Source organism: Haliaeetus albicilla, chromosome 12, assembly GCF_947461875.1.
Source record: "Haliaeetus albicilla chromosome 12, bHalAlb1.1, whole genome shotgun sequence".
Classification (NCBI taxonomy): domain Eukaryota; kingdom Metazoa; phylum Chordata; class Aves; order Accipitriformes; family Accipitridae; genus Haliaeetus; species Haliaeetus albicilla.
The window spans coordinates 14,839,625-14,861,279 of NC_091494.1; the positions used below are offsets into that span (position 1 = coordinate 14,839,625).

The 21,655-nt window shown below is 43.2% G+C and overlaps 1 protein-coding gene across 4 annotated transcripts in view; it reads left to right on the forward strand.

Moving 5' to 3' along the window:
• The window catches only part of MYO5A (myosin VA), a 105,409-nt gene that overhangs the window by 53,224 nt on the left and 30,530 nt on the right, over window positions 1–21,655 (forward strand). For all 4 annotated transcript variants that reach the window (XM_069798223.1, XM_069798224.1, XM_069798225.1 and 1 more), the window contains exons 10-22: window positions 627–892; window positions 1,464–1,545; window positions 4,125–4,265; window positions 5,065–5,190; window positions 7,411–7,494; window positions 11,562–11,723; window positions 13,745–13,842; window positions 14,526–14,612; window positions 14,711–14,819; window positions 16,340–16,551; window positions 17,514–17,670; window positions 20,617–20,856; window positions 21,394–21,642. In XM_069798223.1, the coding sequence (XP_069654324.1) occupies window positions 627–892; window positions 1,464–1,545; window positions 4,125–4,265; window positions 5,065–5,190; window positions 7,411–7,494; window positions 11,562–11,723; window positions 13,745–13,842; window positions 14,526–14,612; window positions 14,711–14,819; window positions 16,340–16,551; window positions 17,514–17,670; window positions 20,617–20,856; window positions 21,394–21,642 (2,013 nt within the window). The remainder of the gene's footprint in view (window positions 1–626; window positions 893–1,463; window positions 1,546–4,124; window positions 4,266–5,064; window positions 5,191–7,410; window positions 7,495–11,561; window positions 11,724–13,744; window positions 13,843–14,525; window positions 14,613–14,710; window positions 14,820–16,339; window positions 16,552–17,513; window positions 17,671–20,616; window positions 20,857–21,393; window positions 21,643–21,655) is intronic.

Below are 21,655 nucleotides of genomic sequence, written 5' to 3' on the forward strand. Positions count from 1 at the left end.
TGTACAGTCCAATTTGAGAGTTAGAGAACGTCATTTGAGTGCTCCAATCTCTTAATGTTTGTCTCCAGAATTCACTGAGGAAATACTGTGTTAAATACTGAGACCAGAGCACTACAGCCTTTGCACACTTGTTCCTCTTCGTTCTTGGCTTGGGCTGCAATGCCCCATTGCCTGTCACTCCCTGCCGTGGATGTATATGAGCAGACGAGAGCACCACTCAGGAGCTGTAGTCCATTCTGTCCCCAGCACACAGCTGATGTCCTGTCCTCTGCATTTCTGTAGCTTCTTCACTCAAAACAGAGACAGTCAGTTATAAGAAATCAAAATACCAAGTCCATCCCTGTGAAGCTAGGTGATTCATTTTTGCGAAGGTTGTGGGTTCCCTGTGTGGGGCTTTTTGGTGAACACAAGTATAGTAAAATGCCTCTGGGGAAACTGTGAATCAGTAATTTACTTCAGCGATGTGAATGTGGTAAGTGGGTAGGGAACTCGTTATGTTTTGAAGGAGGGAGAGCTGAGGAAGCTGCTGTTGCTGCTTACTGCAGCAGGCAGTTCTTCTGATTGCATGATTGCATGTGTGCTATTGCTAATACTGTTTCAAGACCTAATGAGATTGTTTTTATTAGCCCAAGCACGAACCCCTCAGCATCTTCTGTGACCTCATGGGCGTGGAGTATGAAGAAATGGCCCACTGGCTTTGCCATAGGAAGCTCGCAACTGCCACCGAAACCTACATCAAGCCAATTTCTAAACTTCATGCCATCAATGCCAGAGATGCGCTTGCCAAGCATATCTATGCTAATCTCTTTAACTGGATTGTAGATCATGTGAACAAAGCACTTCACGCTACTGTAAAACAGCATTCTTTCATTGGAGTGTTGGACATTTACGGGTGAGTCTTTTTGTCAGAGATACAACACCTCTTATGTAATTATCTTACCGCAAAGCATCTTTTGTCTTTATCATGTAGCGCTGCGTGGATTGCACAAAAAAAACCAAACCCTGAGCAGCTGCTTATTGCAGCTGAAGGAAGTAGGTGTTAAGTTTTGACATGCTGTCTAAGATCTTTGTCTTGACTTTCAGGTTTGACATTTATAGTGGGATTTCAGATTTTTGCTGTTGGTAGTTCCTTTATGTATTGCATTGGGGAAAGTTACAAGGGAATTGTCATCTCGTGGTTCCTCCAGGGTGGCCCTTCTAGAGAGGACAAAGATAACGTAACACGCTCTCCAGGAACATCAGTCTCTTCCCTGTGTTCCTCATCCCTGCCTAAAGAGGGAGCATCACCGAATTGCTCATGCGCAGCAATTTGCCATTTCCTTGTGTGCTTTGTTGCTTGATTGTGGTTGGTCATACCTGGAATAATGCAATGAATTTGACTGGAGGGAGGGAATTTAAAATTATGGGTCATTTAATCAGTTTTTTTCACTGCACTAGTAATTTTGAGTATCTGCATATTTTAGATTTGAGACGTTTGAAATCAACAGCTTTGAACAGTTCTGTATCAACTACGCTAACGAGAAACTGCAGCAGCAATTCAATATGGTAAGTAGGAAATGACTGGCATTTCCTCTTCCCTTTCCCCTCACCCAAGTCCATCCTGCTAATTGGGTCCCTAGTGGTTACGATGAATTCCTTCAGTCTATTAACCAGCTGTCCTGGCCGTGGGCTTTGGGGGATGGGAAAAGATCGACTATCTCCTAGAAATAGATTTTATGACTAACTGCTGCTCTGGGACTATTTGAAATTCCGATCACAGTAACAATTATAAGACAGAAGCAGTGCTCGGCAATTAAGACCCCGAGACTGCCTGTCAATGAGAGCACCGTGCGGATGAAGTTGGAGTTAGCTGTGTCTCCGTAACCTCCAGCGAGAGCCGGTGCACGGGCAGCAGAGAGCCGGGCTTTGCTGCTGGAAACCTGCCACCCGCGCTTCCTCTCCTGGCGTTATTTTTTGAGGGTTTTCAGCCGCATCCTGAAGTTGATGACTGACGTGTGGCAAGGGGCGCCTCTTTGCTCTCCTCCAGAGACATCACGATTCTCTCTTTCCTCAGCCTTAGTGATGTTTGTAATTATATATCTTACCTGCATAATGACAAGGCAAGTTATTTATGCCAGGTCTGTTGCTAGGCTGTGCTGCAGTACGGGAATAGCTTTGAACTCTTTACGAGCGTACCTCCGTGGCAGCGTGTGCTCACAGGACCGGATCCCCCTGCGCCGTTGTCCATCCTGGCGGCAGGGATGCGTGCCGGGGAGTAAGCCGGGTGCTGGAGTGGTGGTTGGGCTTTCCAGCCCCGGTGCGCCCTTTCCGTGCTGGTAGCGCCACGACTGGCTTCAGCTCCATAAGCGGGATGTCGTAACTGCTAAGCACAAGGTATCTTGGAGTTTTCTCAGCTCTCGAGCAAAAATCTAGTCACTGCAAGAACTGTAAGGGGTCGCTTCTTTAGTAAAGATCGCTGTCACCGTGTTCCCTTCCCTGTCACGCCGTTGCTGTAAGCGTTCGTCTCACGAAGGACAGGGCAACGAGGCTTGCGTGTTGATGCCCCGCCAGGCTACCAAACCCAGCCTCGGTGGACACGGACCCACTGGGCTGCCGTGCAGCTACACGGGGTGGAAGTCGCTTTAAATTAAAGCCCCGTGCCTGGTGGCAGGCAGCAAGCCTTCACGTGCCGCCCGGGGCAGCTGGAGCCCGGCCGAGGGCAGGCTGCTCGGGCACTGCCTGGCCGCCGCTTGTGTCTCCACAGCCTGCCTGGCCTCCCCGGCCACCCTTCCCCTGCCTGGCCACCCACAGCCCCTGAGGAAGGTTACGTCTGAAGACGTTTTTCACCACGTAATTGCTAATTCCTTTACAGTGAAGAAATGGGTTTATGTTTTCTTTCAGGACTTAGGTTGGATACGGCTTGCCAATAAAACGCTACCATTGGCTTTCCTGTCAGGAATTAACTTGGCGTGTAACGCAGCCGTTAAGCAGCGGGGTGGGAATGGCTCCCGTGGGCGCCGTCAAGGAGCGCTGCTTTGGGAAGGGTGGCGTTAAGCTAATGAAATAAAAGGGATAAACCACTTTGTCAGGGTAGTTTTCTGCTGTCTAGCAGACATATGCCCGAGAGCTGTGAGGTGTTTGTGGGCTTGTGCACTGAGCTCGGGGGGCAGCTGAGGCCAGGTCACAAATGCGGGTGTTTGTGGTAGCCCCCCAAACCCTGCCCACGGCGCTGCTCTTTGCTGCTTGGTAGGGCATGCTCTGAGTTGAGTTCTGCCTGCCAGAACAGTTAGTAGGCATTAAAATTTAAATGGGAGATAAAACATCATTGAAAATAACTGGAGTCAGCACTCTTTTTGTTTTTAAAAAGGGTGCTTGTGCTATTAAGACCACAGTTTGCCTGTTTAATATCTTAATATCTTTTTTCCTGAAGTTTTAACTCATCTCCTGTGCACAGTTCATTTTGTGATAATATTTTTGAATAAATATACAACTACATTGTTATTGATCTTCATACCAGATAGAACTTCCACAAAATGTTGCTTAAAGGATTTCTTGTGCTAATATTCCTAGAGTCATTCTTGCAGGTTTTTGCTGAAGAGTAAATTTTAATGCAATGCGTCATCTTAGAAAAAATCAGCAGCCATTTAAGAGAAAATGGAGCTCTGTTCTTTTACAAGCAAACTGAAAAGTATTTATAGTGAAATTTTACTTGAAATAGAGCAGTATTCATAACTTCAAACCCATAAATTCATGGCACATCCCACTTTGTAAGTTGCTGTTCCTGCTCTTGAGGCTTTTTCTGGGTTTTGTGTTGGTTTTTCATAAGAGAAAAGAGCTTGTAGTAATTGTAGGACAATATAGTAAAAAGATAGGAAAAAATAGACCTTATTTGCAGACAATATGGATAAGTGCTTTAATTTAGTCTGTTGTTTTTAGGCCAGGAAAAAAGGTTAATTTCTTTTTCATATCCTTACTTGTTAAAGGGTTTATTCAGTTGAACCTAGCGTGTCACATGGCAGCCTGGATTATGAACTAGGGTGTCACTTGACAGCCTGGATAATGTGCCAAGATGAATTCAAGTGAGAGTTCAATGTATTTATTCTGCATTTTATTTCACAGACAACTGTTTTCTTTTTGCCCTGTAGCATGTCTTTAAGCTGGAACAAGAAGAATATATGAAGGAACAAATACCATGGACCTTGATTGATTTCTACGACAATCAGCCTTGCATCAACCTCATAGAGGCCAAAATGGGAATTCTCGATCTGTTGGATGAGGAGTGCAAGGTGTGTGTTCAAGGGCTTTCATAGAGAAAGAGGTCATCAGCCGTCCTGCTTCTGGGGCCTGACAGGGAAAAGCCATCTGCATACAGCCATCATTTTGACACTCTGCTGTTGAAAGGATTTGGAGAACGTACAAACAGAATTGGCAATTACAGGAGGAGAAAAAATGGGTTTAGTCACGCTTTTTTTTCCCCCTCCTCTCCATCATGTATCTGTATCTGGGTCTGGGTCTCCGATCAACCTTTGTTTTGACTCTGGCAACTTTCTTTTTCCCGAGTGTAGCAAGTGGAGTCCTTGGTCCTGTCAGACTTCTCCAAATTGCCTCTCGCTCGGTGTCTCACCTTTTGTCTTTTATCTTAGTTTAATTTATGCCAAGCCATGTACAGGGGATGGCGTATGGTGTCTACTTCAGTGGAAACCCAGCTTGGGGTTCTTGTGTATCACAAAGCATCACAAGAAATCTCTAATGGTGGTGGATGAGTTCTGACCCGCTGAGATGCTGCTCAGTCAGATAACGTACCTCTTGGACCCCCCGCCTTCAGGTGTGTGACACTGGGAGCGTCAGTAGCGTTGTACGTGTCACATAGCAGCTACACCTGCCACTGGGCTGTGCCCAGTCCGGAGTGTTAGAAGGGCAAGCGCACAGCTGGTTACTGGCTTCCTGGCTTATGGCAGTGCTGGAAATGCGAGGAGTTGGAGTTTGAAAGCGAACCATAAAGTCTTGTCCCGCATCTTCTTAGTTTCTTTCGCTACTGAAAAGTTTTCAAGACATTTTAAAACGGCTGTGTGTTCTTTTCCATAGATGCCAAAAGGCTCAGATGACACGTGGGCCCAAAAACTCTACAATACTCATTTGAATAAATGTGCCCTCTTTGAAAAGCCACGTCTGTCAAATAAGGCTTTTATCATCAAGCACTTTGCTGACAAGGTGAGGACTTTTCCCCCGGTACCTCTTTCCGTGGCTGGTGTTGCTGAGCGTGTGTGCGGGAAGGGATCCTGGGGTGGGCGGCTGCTGCAGGCAGCGACTGGGCAGCGGCATCCCTGGCTCTGCCAGGCTTCTTGCAAAACGTGTGCCTGCCTGTACACCCGATCAGGAGAAGAAAGTTGGCTTGGCAGCTGTGCAGAGCCAGGAACACAAACGAGAGCACCTGGCTCCTGTCACGTGCTGTAACCACCAACCATCCGTTTTCGAAACGTGGCAGCTTAGCGTGCTTGCAATTCACAGCATAGTTGTATCAATTCCAGTTATGCTGTAGAAATGCACAAAATAGAAAATTAACGTATCTTCCTGTAATTTTAACTAAAGAGCAACAACAAAACGATGTTGGTTTTGCTGCCATCTTAATGTGCAAACAGGAAGAAGGCTAACACACCCTTCTTATCGCCGGAGCGGTGTGTACTGCTCCCACCCTCGCCTCTGCTGGTCAGCGAACGGCGATTTCTAGGAAGCTGGACGAGGCGTGCCTCAGTGGAGTGCCTGCATTGTTCAGCTCCCACAATGCATCATCAAACCGAGCAGCTCCTCAGGTTAAAATGAAATCCTGTTTAAGCTAATTGTCCTGTTAAACAAAGCAGCTGACTCAGAATATTGTCAGCTTTGTCAAAAAAAGTTTGGAGAAGTGCTGGGATTCTTACCAGTAGGTCTGTATGTGCTGACATGGGGGGTTGGAGGCCTTTATTTGCCTCCACTTGCTTTCTCCCAGGTTCTTGAATTCATGTGTAGCAGGAGGGTCCTGTTCTTGTTGCGTCTAGTGTTACCTCAATGAAAGCAGCAAGAACGTCCCTGTAACTGTTTAGATGCATGAGTTCTGGTTTATTTGGCGGATGAGAGAACAAGAAGGATTTAATTAACGTTTCATGTACTGTTCATTAGGCTAAACTTTGATATTTGAAAACAAGGCTTTCCTATGCCTAGTCTGAGCAGCGAGGGCCGAGGAGAGCTAAAAGTAGCTCCGAGCAGGTACTGGCAGAGCTCTAAGCTCTGACGCGCTGTCTGTGCTAAGCATTTTAGGCTTTCCTGTGGGCATACGTGAATGCCTACAGACATCTGGAAGGGAAAAACAAAGCTGTAGCTGGCAGGTTAGTAACCGCTGTGCCTTGACGTTGTCTTCTCTGGGGGAAGGCAGAGATTCTGCTGCCCTCTCGTGGCATCGTCGCCCGCAGTAAGGACATGACTGGTACCCCAGGTCGTTAATGTTCAGGGTGGGCCTTCAGCTGTAAAGAGACCTTGGGGAGATCCTCTGCCTTCTTCCCCCCCTAGGAATTTTTTGAAATGTTTTGCAGCTTGGGGTGTAGTGTCATTGTGTAAGCACCGATAAATGGCCGTACTGGAAGAGAGGCTGATGATGGCTGTCAGTCCGTCTGCTCTGAAAGAACAACATTGTTGTAAGGGTCTGCGCTTCTGCTGACACAAGATTGAAGAGTTAGTGTGAGGCACTTCATGGGAGTTAGCATCCTTACTTTAATTACTATCCAATTCTCAGGTACAGACTTTTGACAGTAGTTCTGGCATTTTGTTCGGCCTTGAATTAGGACAGTGAAATAAATACTAGGTTTTTATCTGATGCTCTGACTGTTCTCTGGTCCAGGAGACTCCACGGCCCTGTGATAAAGGATTGTTATGTATTGTCACAACATTCAGACTTTTTATTGTTTCTGGTAAAAACAGTCTTTCTGAATACAAATGAGCCATCTTCATAATAAGCTGCAGGCAGATCTACTTATTGCCTCTCAGCTGATGAGGTGAGATGAGATACTTTGTTCTGAGTTGCATCTGGATTTCACGCAATTTTGCAGCCCTGGTAACTTCAGTGCAGGAGATGCTCAACACACGTTTTGATTCTTCACCTTTACTGTAACCATTCAATCACGCTGTCTTACCACAAGCATCTCTCAGCACTGAAATATATCTGCTATATTGCAATAACAGTATTCATCTCTATATGTTTTAATGTTTTACGTTTTACTGGAAAGCACTCTCTTTGAGGAAAATCTATATTTAACAAAGATGCACTTGGGAGCTGATATTTTCAACATCCACGAGAATTACCTGTTTTAAATGTGAAAGTTACAGCTGGTGAGTTCTATGCAAAATATTCTTATTAAATACTTTTAATACTTACTTTTTTTGTAAAATGATTGTTTTCAGGTGGAATATCAATGTGAAGGCTTTTTGGAAAAGAATAAAGACACAGTTTATGAAGAACAAATTAAAGTCCTAAAATCAAGTAAGGTTAGTATAAAGATTATTTTTTTTTCTTCTTTTGCAATTATTAATCCTTGAATTAAGGGTCATATAAAGTTTCTTATAAACCTAGTGTCTTGGTTTTGTCTGGGATAGAGTTAATTTTCTTTCTAGTAGCTGGTATAACAATATGTTTGGGATTTAGTATGAGAAGAATGTTGATAACGCACTGATGTTTTCCGTTGTTGCTAAGTAATGTTTAGACTAAGTCAAGGGTATTTCAGCTTCTCATGCCCAGCCAGCAGGAAGGCTGGAGGGGCACAAGAACGTGGGAGGGGACACAGCCAGGACACCTGACCCAAACAGGCCAAAGGAATATTCCATACCATATGATGTCATGCCTAGTATAGAGACTGGGGGAGTTGGCCTGGGGGGTGCAGATTGCTGCTCAGGAACTGACTGGGCATCGGTCGGTGAGTGGTGAGCAATTGCATAGTGCATCACTTGTTTTGTATATTCCAATCCTTTTATTATTTTTTTTATTGTCTTTTTATTATGTTTTTTTTCCTTTCTGTCCTATTAAACTGTTCTTATCTTAGCCCACAAGTTTTACTCTTTTACTTTCCCGATTCTCTCTCCCATCCCACTGGGGGGGCGGGGAGTGAGCGAGCATCTGTGTGGTGCTTAGTTGCTGGCTGGGGTTAAACCGTGACACCTAGGAAGTATTTCTGCCTTTGGTACCAGATCAACTAGAATTGAACATAGTTTGTGTTTTACTTGGCCTTCTGTATCAATTTAGAAAGTCCTGTAGGCTAATTTTGCTCCATGTGAGATCAGTCTATATTTAGCCACTGATTTCACTGTTTGTTTTTATTTGTTTTGGTTCCGCCCTCCGGCCCCGAAAAAAACCCCCAACTTTGCTACATTTTCTGTAAAGTCATCGAGGACTTCTACTATACTATAGTAGTATAAGAAGGCTTAACAGTTAAGCCCTTAATTTTGTAATCTGAAAACAGAAGCTTCTTGTTTGTGGCCTGACAATTGAGCAGAAAATTTCTGGAGGAGAGACAAATTCTGTTCCAGAAGCAAAATGAGAGAGGAATGAAATGTGTAGACCCTAAGGACACGAACCAGAATTTACGGAGTCTTGCCTTCTTGATGTCTATGAAAGAAAGATCACATCTGAACTGAAAAATACTGCATGAAGGAATATTATAGAACAGGCCTTCAGTGGCATCGTCTGCTTTTTTTAATGGCAAAAATGCTAGTTGTGCTCTTCTGAAATGTAAAGGCAATTAACTTGACATTGCGCTGTGATGGCTGTTGGGAATTTGCTAGCTCTAATGGCCCAGGAAGCTGGGTATCAGGGACAGGCTCTTTAAAATTATGCTATTCTATCAGGAAAACCAACATTTTTCTCTTCTGTTTCTATTCTGGGCAGATATCTGAAGCGAAATGATTGAAACATGTAGTATAATGAAAAACCACAGCAGGCTTTCTGCTGAGAGAAATGCTGAAGTGGTTTCAGTGAAGTCAGTTGCTGTGTGTGTGGGAGGCAGGTAGCATCCTCGGGGAGCTGGCGGGGACCGGGTGCCGGTGTAGCTGCGGCTGTGCACAGCGTGGCAGTGTGCTGCGCAGGGCCGGGGTGCAGGGGTGCTCCGAAGGACGGAGGCCAGGGAGTAAGGGCCAATGGGGACATCGCTGCCATGAGAGCATGACAACAGCTTGGGCAGGCTCAGTAGGTTGAGTCAATTCAATCTAAACACCAAGAAACAACATTGTTTTCCTCAATGGTAAATTTCACCCAAACCAGTGTTTAAAAAAAAAAAAAAAATTTCAACTGTGAAGAAAATGGATTTTCAAAAGAAGAGTGTTTCATTTCTATTTTTCAGCAGGCCTTCTTTATTAGTAATTGTAGTGGGATTGCATTTCTGATTTTGTTGTTGTTGTCACTGTTTTCTGGGTTTGCTGTGCACATTCAACAGAAGGTAATTCTAAACTGACTGCATCATCTGTCATCCTGCCCATGCCCACTCTCACATACAGCTCGAATGCTTCTTTGCTTTCCGAAGTGCATGACACACGCTGCTCTTGGCAGGCACTGTAGTGTTTAGCTATTTATTTTGGCCTTCTCTACAAATCCACCCACAAGACCTCTTTGAACTAGTTCAGTTTCCATGCATGTATCGTGAAAGCAACACAACAGTCCTCAGCCTTTATGCTTGCTACTGGCATGTTGTTAAAATCTTGTGTTGTGGCTCTGTATTGAAAGAAATGATCTGTAAGATTGTTAGCAGCATGTCTGTTAAGTTGTCTGAAAAAATTACGGGGAAAAAATGCTTGCTTGCCTGTTTTCTACCATGTGAATTATCTGCCCTTTGATCAGTGTTTTCCCTCTCTTTGAACGCTCCTAGTGTTCTGTGAAACAAAGAAAATTTATAAGATAGTGAAAACCTAAACCAAAGGAAAACACGAATGCCCCCACCATGTGGATCGTCTCAGCAATGCTCTCTGCTGCCGGTGGCCATAGATTGCTCCTGTCTTCTGCATGCAGTAACTGAGGCAGTGTCTATGAAAGTGGCACCTTTGAAACGCACTTGCCCATTTTTACAGGCAGATTTTCCCAGGGTTGGGAAAAGGGAATGAGTCTTAGGTACTGATAGCTTAGAAGAGCTCATCCATCTGCAGTCAAGACACTGGGGATCCCCTTCCCACCCCTGGTGCGTGAGAGCATCAGGAGTTTCAGAGAAAGCGTGCTGCATTCAGGTCAGTTTTTGTATGGGATGAAAAGACGTGGCTCTGTAGCTCAGACGCCTGTGCATACCGACTCACTCCGTCTGACTGCGGGCAGCTGAATGAGGTGGTGGTGGCCCAATCATCCTGAACTCTGTTGAGTCAGTGGAAGAGACAGGCTAAATCACCCCCTGGAAATGTCATTTGTCCACCAGCTACAGAGGTAGTCTAAGGTGATCGTGCTCCTAGTCCAGCAGACTCAGGTGAGATAAAGCTAAGCTGTGATACTCCTTTTTTTAATTCAGGAACTTAGGATGCCTTTGTAGCATTCATAGTCATTATATTACGCTGGAGTGCTGTGCTGAATGCTACTGAGGAACGTTTGATGCCTCCTGCTAGCCCGTCTGGCACAACCACAGGGCACAAGTACCATTTTGTTGTGCAGCATGTTTCATTGGATGTCGTGCATGCTCACCAAGTTTTATAAGGCAAAACCGGTTTTTTTATTTTTTAGGTTGTACTTAGCCCAAGCACTTTCTAGTACTGAAAATTGAATGCTCCTATCTCTTGGGAGAAAATGCACAGATGCTAGATAAAAGATTATTCATTGACAGGTAGAGAAGTTCAGATTTTCTTACTCTTATAATGCTTCTGAAGTGCTATAGTTGTCAGTAGAAAGACGTGGTGGTGTTATTTTTCATTGTAAGTTACTTCAAAGCAGCTATTATATATGGGTGTATTTTGTAGCCATTAGAGAGAGGGAACTGGAAGCCCTGTGTGATATTTGGAAAGATATTTCAAGTTTTTCCTCCACTCCCACTGGCCTGAGAGTAGATCTTCAGTCAGGTAAATTTGGCTAATGATTTTTTTTTAGTTGATGGTTCCTCTTTGAGGTTGATTATTTCAATTTAGAGTGATAAAGCAGGAATATTCTTTGTTGCCTGCTGGGTTATTTAGTGTCCTAGATATTTCTCAACCACAAAGGAGTCTGGTGCACCACTGGAATATGAGAGGACCCTGTCGTTTCCTCCTTAGATCAAAGCAGCCATATATAATTGCAATAGGTACTTCTGAAACTGCTGTCAGTATCTAACAGTTTCACGTGGAAGCTGTTGCTGGCTCTATGAAAAAAACCCTCAAATCAGAATTTTGTCTTCAGAAGGAGACTCACTGATCAAACCCACAAAATGTTTAGTATTAAGTCATGGCCCACTCACTATACTACTAGCTTGAATGCTTTTTTGTGTTTGACCCTGTGTGGAGTTCAACAAAAAACCTGCGCTTTACAAAAACTGAGCCTGGATTCTAACTACCTTAAGCACAAATGGGTGCAATCACTTGCTGGATTCTTACCCTCTGTATTTTTTCTGCTGTTGTACCAGTTTAAGCTGCTACCAGAGTTATTCCAGGATGAGGAGAAGGTCCTCAGTCCCACGTCAGCAGCCCCTTCGGGGCGTGTGCCTTTGTCTCGAACGGCTGTAAAACCAGCCAAGGCCAGGCCAGGTCAAGCCAGCAAGGAACATAAGAAAACTGTGGGACATCAGGTGAGTTTGAAGATGCAGCTCTATTAAGTAATCTCTGCCTCTACCTCCCTCTGTCTCATAGGTCTCAAGGTGTGCTGGTGCTTCTTGGGATCCCTTGTGATTTTTGAGAGAGGTGCAGCTGATTATGACTTACAGTTTGGAGCAAAAATACCCTAATTACTAATGCATTTTGGGCCACAGTTTCAGGGAGCTCAGTTCTTATTGTGGTGCCAAAACCAAAACTCATGTTTTTCAAGATAGATTTAACATGCTGGATGCTGAGAATCTTTGAAAATCTAATACTGGGTCTTTTTGATCATGTGCCACGTTGTCTGACTCAAATCAAAAGTGGGAATTCAGTCCCCAGGAAACTTGGTTCCAGTTATCAATGGGTTAAACATAAAATATCCACGTGTATGTGCCAGAATTAAATTAAAAGTATGCAGATCAGTATGGCTGGAGAACTCACTTTTTCTTTGTTACTTTCCACTCAAAAGATTTAACAGGTGTTTTCTCAAGATGGTTATGTCCCCACTCAGTGCTTTCTATATGACAGATTGTCCCTCAGACTATACATTGGAGCCAAGGGGAACCTTTTTGACAGTTTAGTACTCAGGTTTTATCTACTTGCCAGCCTGTACCACTTTGCTAGTGAGTAGTGGCATTCGTCTTTTGCTTGGGGCTTCCAGGAGGTCTGTGTGGATAAATCTTTTTATGTTACTGTAGGACAGCCTGGAATATAAATTAGCTCTCAGGGAGTGTAAGTTCTTTGTATCAGGGTCCTCTGCCTATTCTTGAAGATGAACCAACCACATCTCTAGGGGGCTCAGAGTTCTGATAAAATCACCAGAAATGCCTGGGCTTTGTCTGCTGCCTTGGATGGTTGTCGATCCCCTAACAAAGATGTTAGCACAGTGTCTGTGCAGTGTCGTGAGCTAGTCAGACTGCTAGGTGAGAATCAGGGAATTAGAGAATGTTTAATGTGCGTATTCATAATTCCTCTGTAACCTTCCCCAAGCAAGGGAATAAGAATAGTTATTCATGCTACTGCACAGAATGCAAATCTGTTTGGCATGTATTTGTGGTACAGGCTGCAAATTCCAATCTGCAATTCATGCAAGAGAACCCCTGCCCAGTTACCATTTTTTATTTAAACTTCATTTCTGATTTTGCAAACAGACAGTCTCCTGAGACTGGTAGAGGCCTAACAGTTTTGTTGTCAGACTGAAACTATGAGTTGAAGTGTTAGGAATACTCTCATACTACTCCTATCAATCAACCATGTATATTAATTTATAAATTTTAAAGAAAGCTAATACAAAAGTGATTTTTATCATATTCTGTGTAGAAACAGAGGTTGGCTTAGAATCATGAGTTTAACAGAAAGAGGGAAATCCATGCCAATACGCTTAAAACATCTGAGACGTGTTTTCATAGTTTCCTTTACTTATTAGAGTATTCTGTGGTTAGAAGGATATACTGCAGCATGTTAGGTATTTGTGGTCCTGATACTTTAAAAGTAAAGCTCCTAAAACTCTCGCATATTGGACTTTCAAAGTTCTCTTCAGTAGGTCCGACACTGGGATCAGTGGAGCTGAAGAGATTGATACCTTTTTTTTCTTTTTACCACTGTTGATTTTAAATTTGATTTTAAATTTCTTTAAAATTAAATGGCTATTTAGTAATATGCCATGAGGTTTAGTCATAAAGAGATTGATTAGACAAAGATTAGGGTAGATGAGACAGTCAAAAACTGAAAACAACTCAGTCTATGCCGTGTTTTTGTAATTTATCACACGCTGATACGGGAGCTTTACTCCTGTAAAGCCTAAGATTTAGAAGTCTCACTGTGTCATAATTCACTGAAAGGTGGTATCTGAAACTAAAATCTATTGCCATAACAAAACCAAGCTGGTGTTTATTACCAAAAGCATTATTACAAATAAGCAAATATCCCTAGGTCCGCTTCCTGAGGTTATCTCAAATATGATTGAGCTTATTGAGGCTATTCCCTGATATTTTTCCCTTTTTCTTTTTCAAAGTTTCGAAACTCTCTTCACCTGCTGATGGAAACCCTGAACGCTACAACTCCACACTACGTGCGCTGTATTAAGCCTAATGACTTCAAGTTTCCATTCACGTAAGCTGGTTCATGTATGGTTCGTATAGCCTGTGCGTGGGAGGGAATTGCCCAAGGCCTTGGAGGATCGAGTTTCTAAACCTTGCTCAGGAGCCAAGTGGTGTGCCTCCTTTCTGTTGTTATGGACTCATTGTGCATGTGTACGTGTACCTACGGCAGGAGATGTTTTGGGATGAATGGAGGGAGAAAGACTTCCTGGTGCCTTTTTTTTTCTTTTTGGTGATATATGAGCAAAAATACCAGCATTTTCGTTGTTAGCTGTTTTAAATGTGACTGGCAGTTTGCATTCCTTGAGTTCATTTGACATTTGCTGGAATTTGCTTTTGCAGATTCTAATGTCTTATTCCTTATCTTTTTTCATATCTGAACTTGCTTAGAGCTTTTCTCAAAAGTCTGCTTAGAATCTGGGCACACAAAGTCTCCCATGGCTATTGGGCAGGCCAGCGGGAAGCAGGACAGGATAAGCAGCTTGCAGCAGCCGATGGGTTCGGACAATTCCCCAGTTAGGCTGTCCTCTGTTATCGCTGAGTTGCAGAAGCGCTAGCTGGATTTGTTAACCACCCATCACATCCCACCCCTGCTCCCCCTCTGTGGCACTCCTGTCCTGGGTGTGCGCAGGGCCAGAGGTCCCATGTAATGCAAAACTAGCCCCACACCCACAGCCTCTTTTTATTCCTACCTAGATTTGATGAAAAGCGGGCAGTACAGCAGCTGAGAGCTTGTGGTGTCCTGGAGACCATCCGAATCAGTGCAGCTGGCTTCCCCTCCAGGTGTGTTTGCCACTTTTTAGATTGCTTTCAGCTGCAGCTCTCCTTTCTAAGAGAATTATTCATTGTTGGGACTGACACTGTCTCTGTTTTTGGGACAGGTGGACATACCAAGAGTTCTTCAGCCGTTACCGTGTTCTGATGAAGCAGAGAGATGTCCTTAGTGACCGAAAGCAGACGTGTAAAAATGTCCTGGAGAAGCTGATTCTGGTACTAGAGTTAGTGCTGAGAGCATTTGGAATCTGAAGGAGTAAAGATAGCATCCCTTACACCCTCATAGCCATGCTATTTTAGTACTTCTTCAAAGTACTAACCCACCAATATTAGCACAGGAACTGCAGAATTTCCCAGTGTATCACAGGAAAGGAAGACAGTGATTTTAAGTGTGGGTGGGTTGAGGGTGAGCCTTAACTTGCTTAAGGGCAAGATGCATTAACCACATCTTAAGTAAGGTAGAGTTACCTGGAGGTTTTCTAACGTGGAGGTGTTTCTGTCTGTGTATGTGTTTGTGTCTTTCACACTGGTCCTCTCGGCTCCTGTGCTGAAGTCAACCTTTTTCACTCCTTTCGTCCTTGTGACACTGTCTCCCTGCCTAGCAGCACTGTGGCTGTCCTCGTACCTCAGCAGCCTCTTGCTTTGCCTCCTACCTCCAGTTGCAGCCCTACATTCGCAGGCTGTGCCATCCACACCACTGGCGCTGCACCTGAACTGATGTGTTTCCTGGGATTTCTTAAGGACCGATGAACAGCGGAGGGCAGTCAGGCTCCAAAGAGCCACTTCCAGCCAGTTCTCAGTAGAAGATGGTTAATCGAGACTTACTTAGAAGTGTCAGTTAGGAAGAGAAGGAGACAAAGCTTACAAAGATACAAAAGCAAGAAAGCTTACCTTGCTGAAGTGCAATGCCAATGTTAGGATGTTTATGGAAACAAAAAAAATAAATACTGTGCAGGCAGGTTGGGGCTCGGCTTTTTAAATTCTGTGTCGTTGGGTGGACTTAACTGAAATCTTTTGGTTTATATGCATGTGTCTGTATTCATAGTGTTAATGTATAGTGTTAAATGTATCCTGAGCTGTAGCTCTTTGACTGCTGTTCCTTTTAACTTATCATCAAACAGTCAACGAAATTAATTTTTTTCAATGTACCTTTGTATATTCTCAGTTTTTGCCTCCAAGGAATACTACAGCCTATAGAGATAGAGTATTATTCTCTTTCTGGATTAGTTCTGAAATTTCAGATGTGTTTGAGCAGCAGTGAGATGCTTTGTTCTCGCTTAGTCCTGATGCTGTAAACAGCGTGTACATGTTTGAAGCCCCAGCTGTTTTGTTTGTACTGTGTAATATGATTGAAGATGGACCGTTCAGAGGGATCATCTACAATTTAAGCAGGAAATTGTACATGTGCATTGCTTGTATTGCTTTCATGCTCTGGGCCCCTTCGTCACCTCCTGTAGCCTACCACATCTCTTACAATTGTGGCGTTCTTGTCTAAGCAAAAATCTCACGTTACTCGTTTAGGCCATGCTTGTAGCCTTACTGTATTAATTTGTTAGCAGAATCATACAGAGAAAATACTCTCCTCCACTACATAATTTAAGTCTAGGTTTACTTGAAAAATTCCACATATAATTTTGCTTCTTTACTAACTGTACTTTCATTTAGCCCTTCATGCATTTTTTTTATCCACTAACATTTAATGCTGTAACTGATGCTCTTTTTACCTCTGAAAATAGGACAAGGATAAGTACCAGTTTGGTAAGACAAAAATATTTTTCCGGGCTGGTCAAGTAGCCTATCTGGAAAAAATAAGGGCAGATAAGTTGAGAGCTGCCTGTATCCGCATCCAAAAGACGATCCGAGGCTGGCTGATGCGAAAGAAGTACGTGCGTATGAGGAAGGCTGCCATCACCATTCAGAGATATGTCAGAGGGTACCAAGCACGATGGTAAGCAACGCTCGTGGGAAAACCCACACTAGCCTCAATTCAGATCCCTTTAAGTAGGACATTTAAATGTGATACATTTGTTCTCTCCTTCCTATACTGGCTGGGAGGAAACGATTTTCCAGGGAAATGAAGGAAATTGAATATAATGAGTGTGTCTGTCCTGCCTGGTTTTGACCTTCCTGAGAGGACAGTAGCACCCTTGCTGTATGATGCTTAGAACAGTATTTTGTTAGTGGGAGCAGAGTACAAGTAGTACTAGGAGATAAGTTGCAGGTGAGGTAAAGCAGGACTCTTGGTTGAGTCCTTGTGGCCCAGTTGCTGGGTGCCCTCCCAGCTGGGTCTGTCTGTCCTGCTGGAGAAGCCATTGCTCATCCAGGGTGCAGCTGTGAAGGGAGGTACATCAGTCAGGAGTCATTTGTTTGGATTGACTTCTGAGGGATGGCTGTGGATGGGCCAGAGGAAGGGGTAGGAGTACAGGTGGTATTATTCAAAGACAAGGTAGTTACGAAGACCAAGAATCAACTTTCAGAAAGAGGCTTAGGTCAAGATGCTTTGTAATTGTCTTGCTGAGAGGGCCAAGAACGAGCAAACATTTTCTACAGGTTGAGGTTAGGAGAGGAGATCTGGAAGGCAGCATAGTGGAAATAGCTTTAAAGCTGGAGAAAAAGGTGGTGAGAAATTAAGCTGAGTTTATCTTGTCAGTTCTACAGCACAGTTCTCAGAGGAAGTGAAAATATTTCCCTGTAAAATCTTGCAAGGTTTCTGTTAATTTATCATTCTGTTGAACTGCCACACAGTAGAGTAGCAAGTAAATACGCTGTATCACTCACAACATTAGGAAGAAATGGACATAGAAAATGTAGCTCTTGAGAAAGAGGATAAAGTTACAGGATGTAAAAAAAATAGTATTCAAGCACTGGAAAATAATTACAGGTATTATTTGTAATCTTTTTCTTGCTTAGCTATGCCAAGTTCCTGCGGAGAACACGGGCTGCCATCACTATTCAGAAGTTCCAGCGGATGTATGTGGTCCGCAAAAGATACCAATGCATGCGAGCTGCTACTATTGCTCTTCAGGCTCTCCTGAGAGGTTACATGGCCAGGAACAAGTACCAAATGGTAAGAAATCATAAGGTTTTACTTCTTCGCTCTAGCTTTATTTCCACTTACCTTCAGGACGAAGCTGCTCTGTGGTGTCCCCTTGGGAATCGGAAATGTTTGTGTGCATGCTGTTACACATAATGCACAAACAAAATACCACAGCATGGATTGAAGGACAGCACCTGGAAATTAGAAAGATCTGATACTGCAATCAACGAACTTGTCATTTTAGAGATATTCACGTTGTCATCTAATATGGATGTACTTAGACCTTCAGTGCAGTCAGTGGAGAATCTAGCAGGGATTTACAGCATTTCTCACTTTTTCATTTGTTACATAGAATGTTGAGACACTTAAAATACATATTGAAAATGGCCTTGTGTGAATGTGCCTCCATGAGTCCAAATCAGTATTGCTCACATCAATATACATATGGGATGCACTACTATTCCTATTCCATCCCTAATTTCAATGATTCTGAAATGGCTGATGGAATATACTGAAGGAGATTAATGTTAGCAAAGAGATACCCACAGAAATAGGAGATTAAAACTTAAGTATGGGTTGGGTTTTTTTATGTTGTGAGATTATGTAAGATATGTTTTTAACAGTGATCTGACAGATGTGGCAAAGTGAGACATGGGTCACAGCAATATGTGGACTAAAAGCCACCTTAGGAAAATGCCTGAAGTTAGTTGCATGAGTGATACACACCCCATCTGTCCTGTAGCACAGAGTTTTATAAACCTGTTATATTCCTTCTTAATAGAGATGGCAGATTGCTGGAGGGGTCCCCGTAAGGGGTGGTCAGACTTGCCTGTCAGGGATTATCCCCCTCGAGCAGTGAATTGTTCACCGCAGCGAGACATGAAGTTCTGACGACGCACCTGCGGTGTGCTGGGTATACGTTGTCCTCCTAAGGTTGAATTTTATTAAAGCTGAGATACAGGGATGGCCAGAGAGAGAAGCACAAGCTCTGCATGCCAGGGGAAGGTAAACACAGTTGTTCTGAAGTTCACGATGATTGCAAGTGAGTGAAACCAAAAGGTTGCCTTGTGGCAGCACACTCGGGCTGAGCTGTGACTCTGTCAGTAATATATGGTACACGTGTTGTTCGTTAGGATTGTGAAACGTACCTGTTGTTGTTGTTGTTAGAAGAGAGGGCATGTGTTGCAGTCACATGACTAATACAAGGAAATTAAAATGGTTGAATCATCTATTTCACACATCCTGAGGAAAGCTTCTGCCCGAGACATTGCGATGTGCTTCTCGGCTTAACAAGGAGTCTAGTTCCTCCACAGCTTTTACATAAGCTTTCCTGGGAAATACCTGGTGAATTAAGTAACTTTTCTGATACTCTCACCTTACGTTGGAGAGTCCGGTTTCCTCACTGGACTGCATGGGTGTGAGAATTCACTGGCAGATGAGGACCATCCCTGCACGATGGAGGTATTTTATGTGACTTGTTGCTGCCAAACTTGAGGTGAAAATGTTGTTGAAAGCTAGTTGTGTTCGAGCCGTTCAGATACCTGTGGGTAACCTGAAGGACTATTCCAGGAAACGTGTAAGAAGGAGGCAGGAATGCCAACTGCACGACAGGCAGTCAGAAGGACTTTGGCTTTTGACCTTGCTATGCTTTTGAGAAAGCTATTTCCTTACCTCAGTGTGCTATTTAACTGAGTGCTGGTACTTCAAGTCTCTTTTTTTCTTCAGAAATAAACACTAAGGGAGAAGGTTTGTGTGCCTTATAATCTTGCCACTTTGCTAGTGAACCTTTTAAATTCGTTGATCTCTAAATGTAACAATTCTAACACATTTCAGTTCATTTGAAGAAGAATAAAAGAAGTATATAAAAGAAAATAAAATTGTTGTTACCCTACTAGTTTGTGTTATCAGCTGTGTGGTAAATCAGCGTAAGAATGTGATCTTTAAACTACCAAATCCAAGAAATAATATAAAATCTTAAATAGTTTTGTTCTTTATAGTAAACTGTTCAATTTGCAGAAGCTCAGAGCCCTGAAAGCCTTGTGGGTTTGGGCATGCTCTTTGAGCATAGCTGTGGTCTGCTGGAATTCAGGTGCTCCAGACCAGGTGGATCTCTGATTGAATCAGTGGGTGAAGGATCCAAAAACAAGTAGTAGACCCTTCCTAGTGGAAGTCTCTGGCCACCACACTGATGAAGGTTGCTGGCATTCTTGACTTTTCCATTAAAAATTATTTTAAAAAAATTATTATGAAGTTGGGGTACTTTACAGCTCAAAGCTATGGTTGACATTTCTGCCATGAAATAAGTTGGAATTATTACAATATAAAATTTCTGATCAGAGCAAATGGAGATTTTTCCATGCTGGCAAGTCTAAGATATGTCAAAAAAGGCAAGACCAAAGAAAAATTAAAAAAAAGGAAAACTGACTGGAAGTTGTAGTTTGGTCAGCTAGACTACGGCTGCTATTTTTAATAGCTGCTACAATGTACTCTGGGTTCTAGTGGGTACTAGGTGCACTGTGTATCAAGTGTGGTAATTTTAAACTGTATATTGATGAATCCTATGCAGCATATGTCAATGATTCTAAGATGTTTCAAGAGAAAAGATGCATTAAAGAAAAAAAGGGATTGTATTTGCAAGGTACCATATATTTTTGCAATTAGCTTGGATCTGACATCAACAGAAAGGAATGTCTGGTTCTTTGGTGTGCTTCACTTCTTCCTTTCCATGTTTTTCCTTCTAGTTCCTTTTCATTTTATTCCCTGTCATCTTCCTTATTCCCGTCTTCTTTTCCTCTTCTTTTTTGTTTAAATTAATTCCATATTCATTTCTTGTTACTCTTCACCAGAAGTTTCTCTTTTCAGACTAAGGTGTCTCTATGTACATCATCTTTACACCTCTCATTATGGAGTCTGTTTAACTGAGCAGGTGTATTTTGCAATTCTAACACCCCTTGTGGTGTTTTTTCTTAACTGTAGATGCTTCGGGAGCACAAGTCGATTATTATTCAGAGACATATAAGAGGCTGGCTGGCTCGAGTGCACTACCGTAGGACCTTGAAGGCAATTGTTTACTTGCAATGCTGTTACCGGCGCATGATGGCCAAGAGAGAGCTAAAGAAACTGAAGATAGAGGCCCGGTCTGTAGAACGCTACAAGAAGCTTCACATTGGCTTGGAGAACAAGATCATGCAGCTGCAGCGAAAAATTGATGAGCAGGTAAAAGCTCCCTGGCCTCAGGGAAAATCTTTAGAAATCTTGTATTTCCTTTCTCAGTAGCACTGTGGGCATTCAGAGAAGAATGCGCTGAATTTTTATTGTAAGGTATCAGTTCTCTTTTCTGCTGAAGAACATTGATAGAAGAGAAAGGGAGGCCAGGAGGCCACAGGGGGACTGGGACAATAAAGCATCTGTTTGTGTCTCTCAGCAGCACTGAGAGAAAACATCTGCTCCCTTAATGTCAGTATTTCATTTGAAGGAAGTCAGTTGCTCTTTTTAAAGGGAAGGTGAGGTGATCAGGTCTGAGGTATGTGGGCTCCCTCTCTGATTTTAGTTTGGGATGTTAATGTGCAGGCTTAGAGACTGGACTGTTCTGTCACCTCGTTAAGCAATTCTGCAAAAAGAGACTGAAACTTTATGGAAATGAGCAAGCTGTTCTGTTGCTCCCATGTCTGGGTATATTCTATAGGGAACTAGAAGGCTCCCTTAAACCAGAACTTCCCCAACACTGCTATGTCTGTGTTGTGTTTTGCAAAGAACAAAGAGTACAAATCTCTGCTGGAGAAGATGAGCAACCTGGAGATCACGTACAGTACGGAGACAGAGAAGCTGCGGAGTGATGTGGAAAGGCTTCGGATGAGTGAGGAGGAGGCTAAGAACGCAACCAACCGTGTCCTCAGCCTTCAGGAGGAGATTGCCAAGCTCCGGAAGGAGCTGCACCAAACTCAGTCTGAGAAGAAGACCATTGAGGAATGGGCAGACAAATACAAACATGAAACTGAGCAGGCGAGTATGCAGT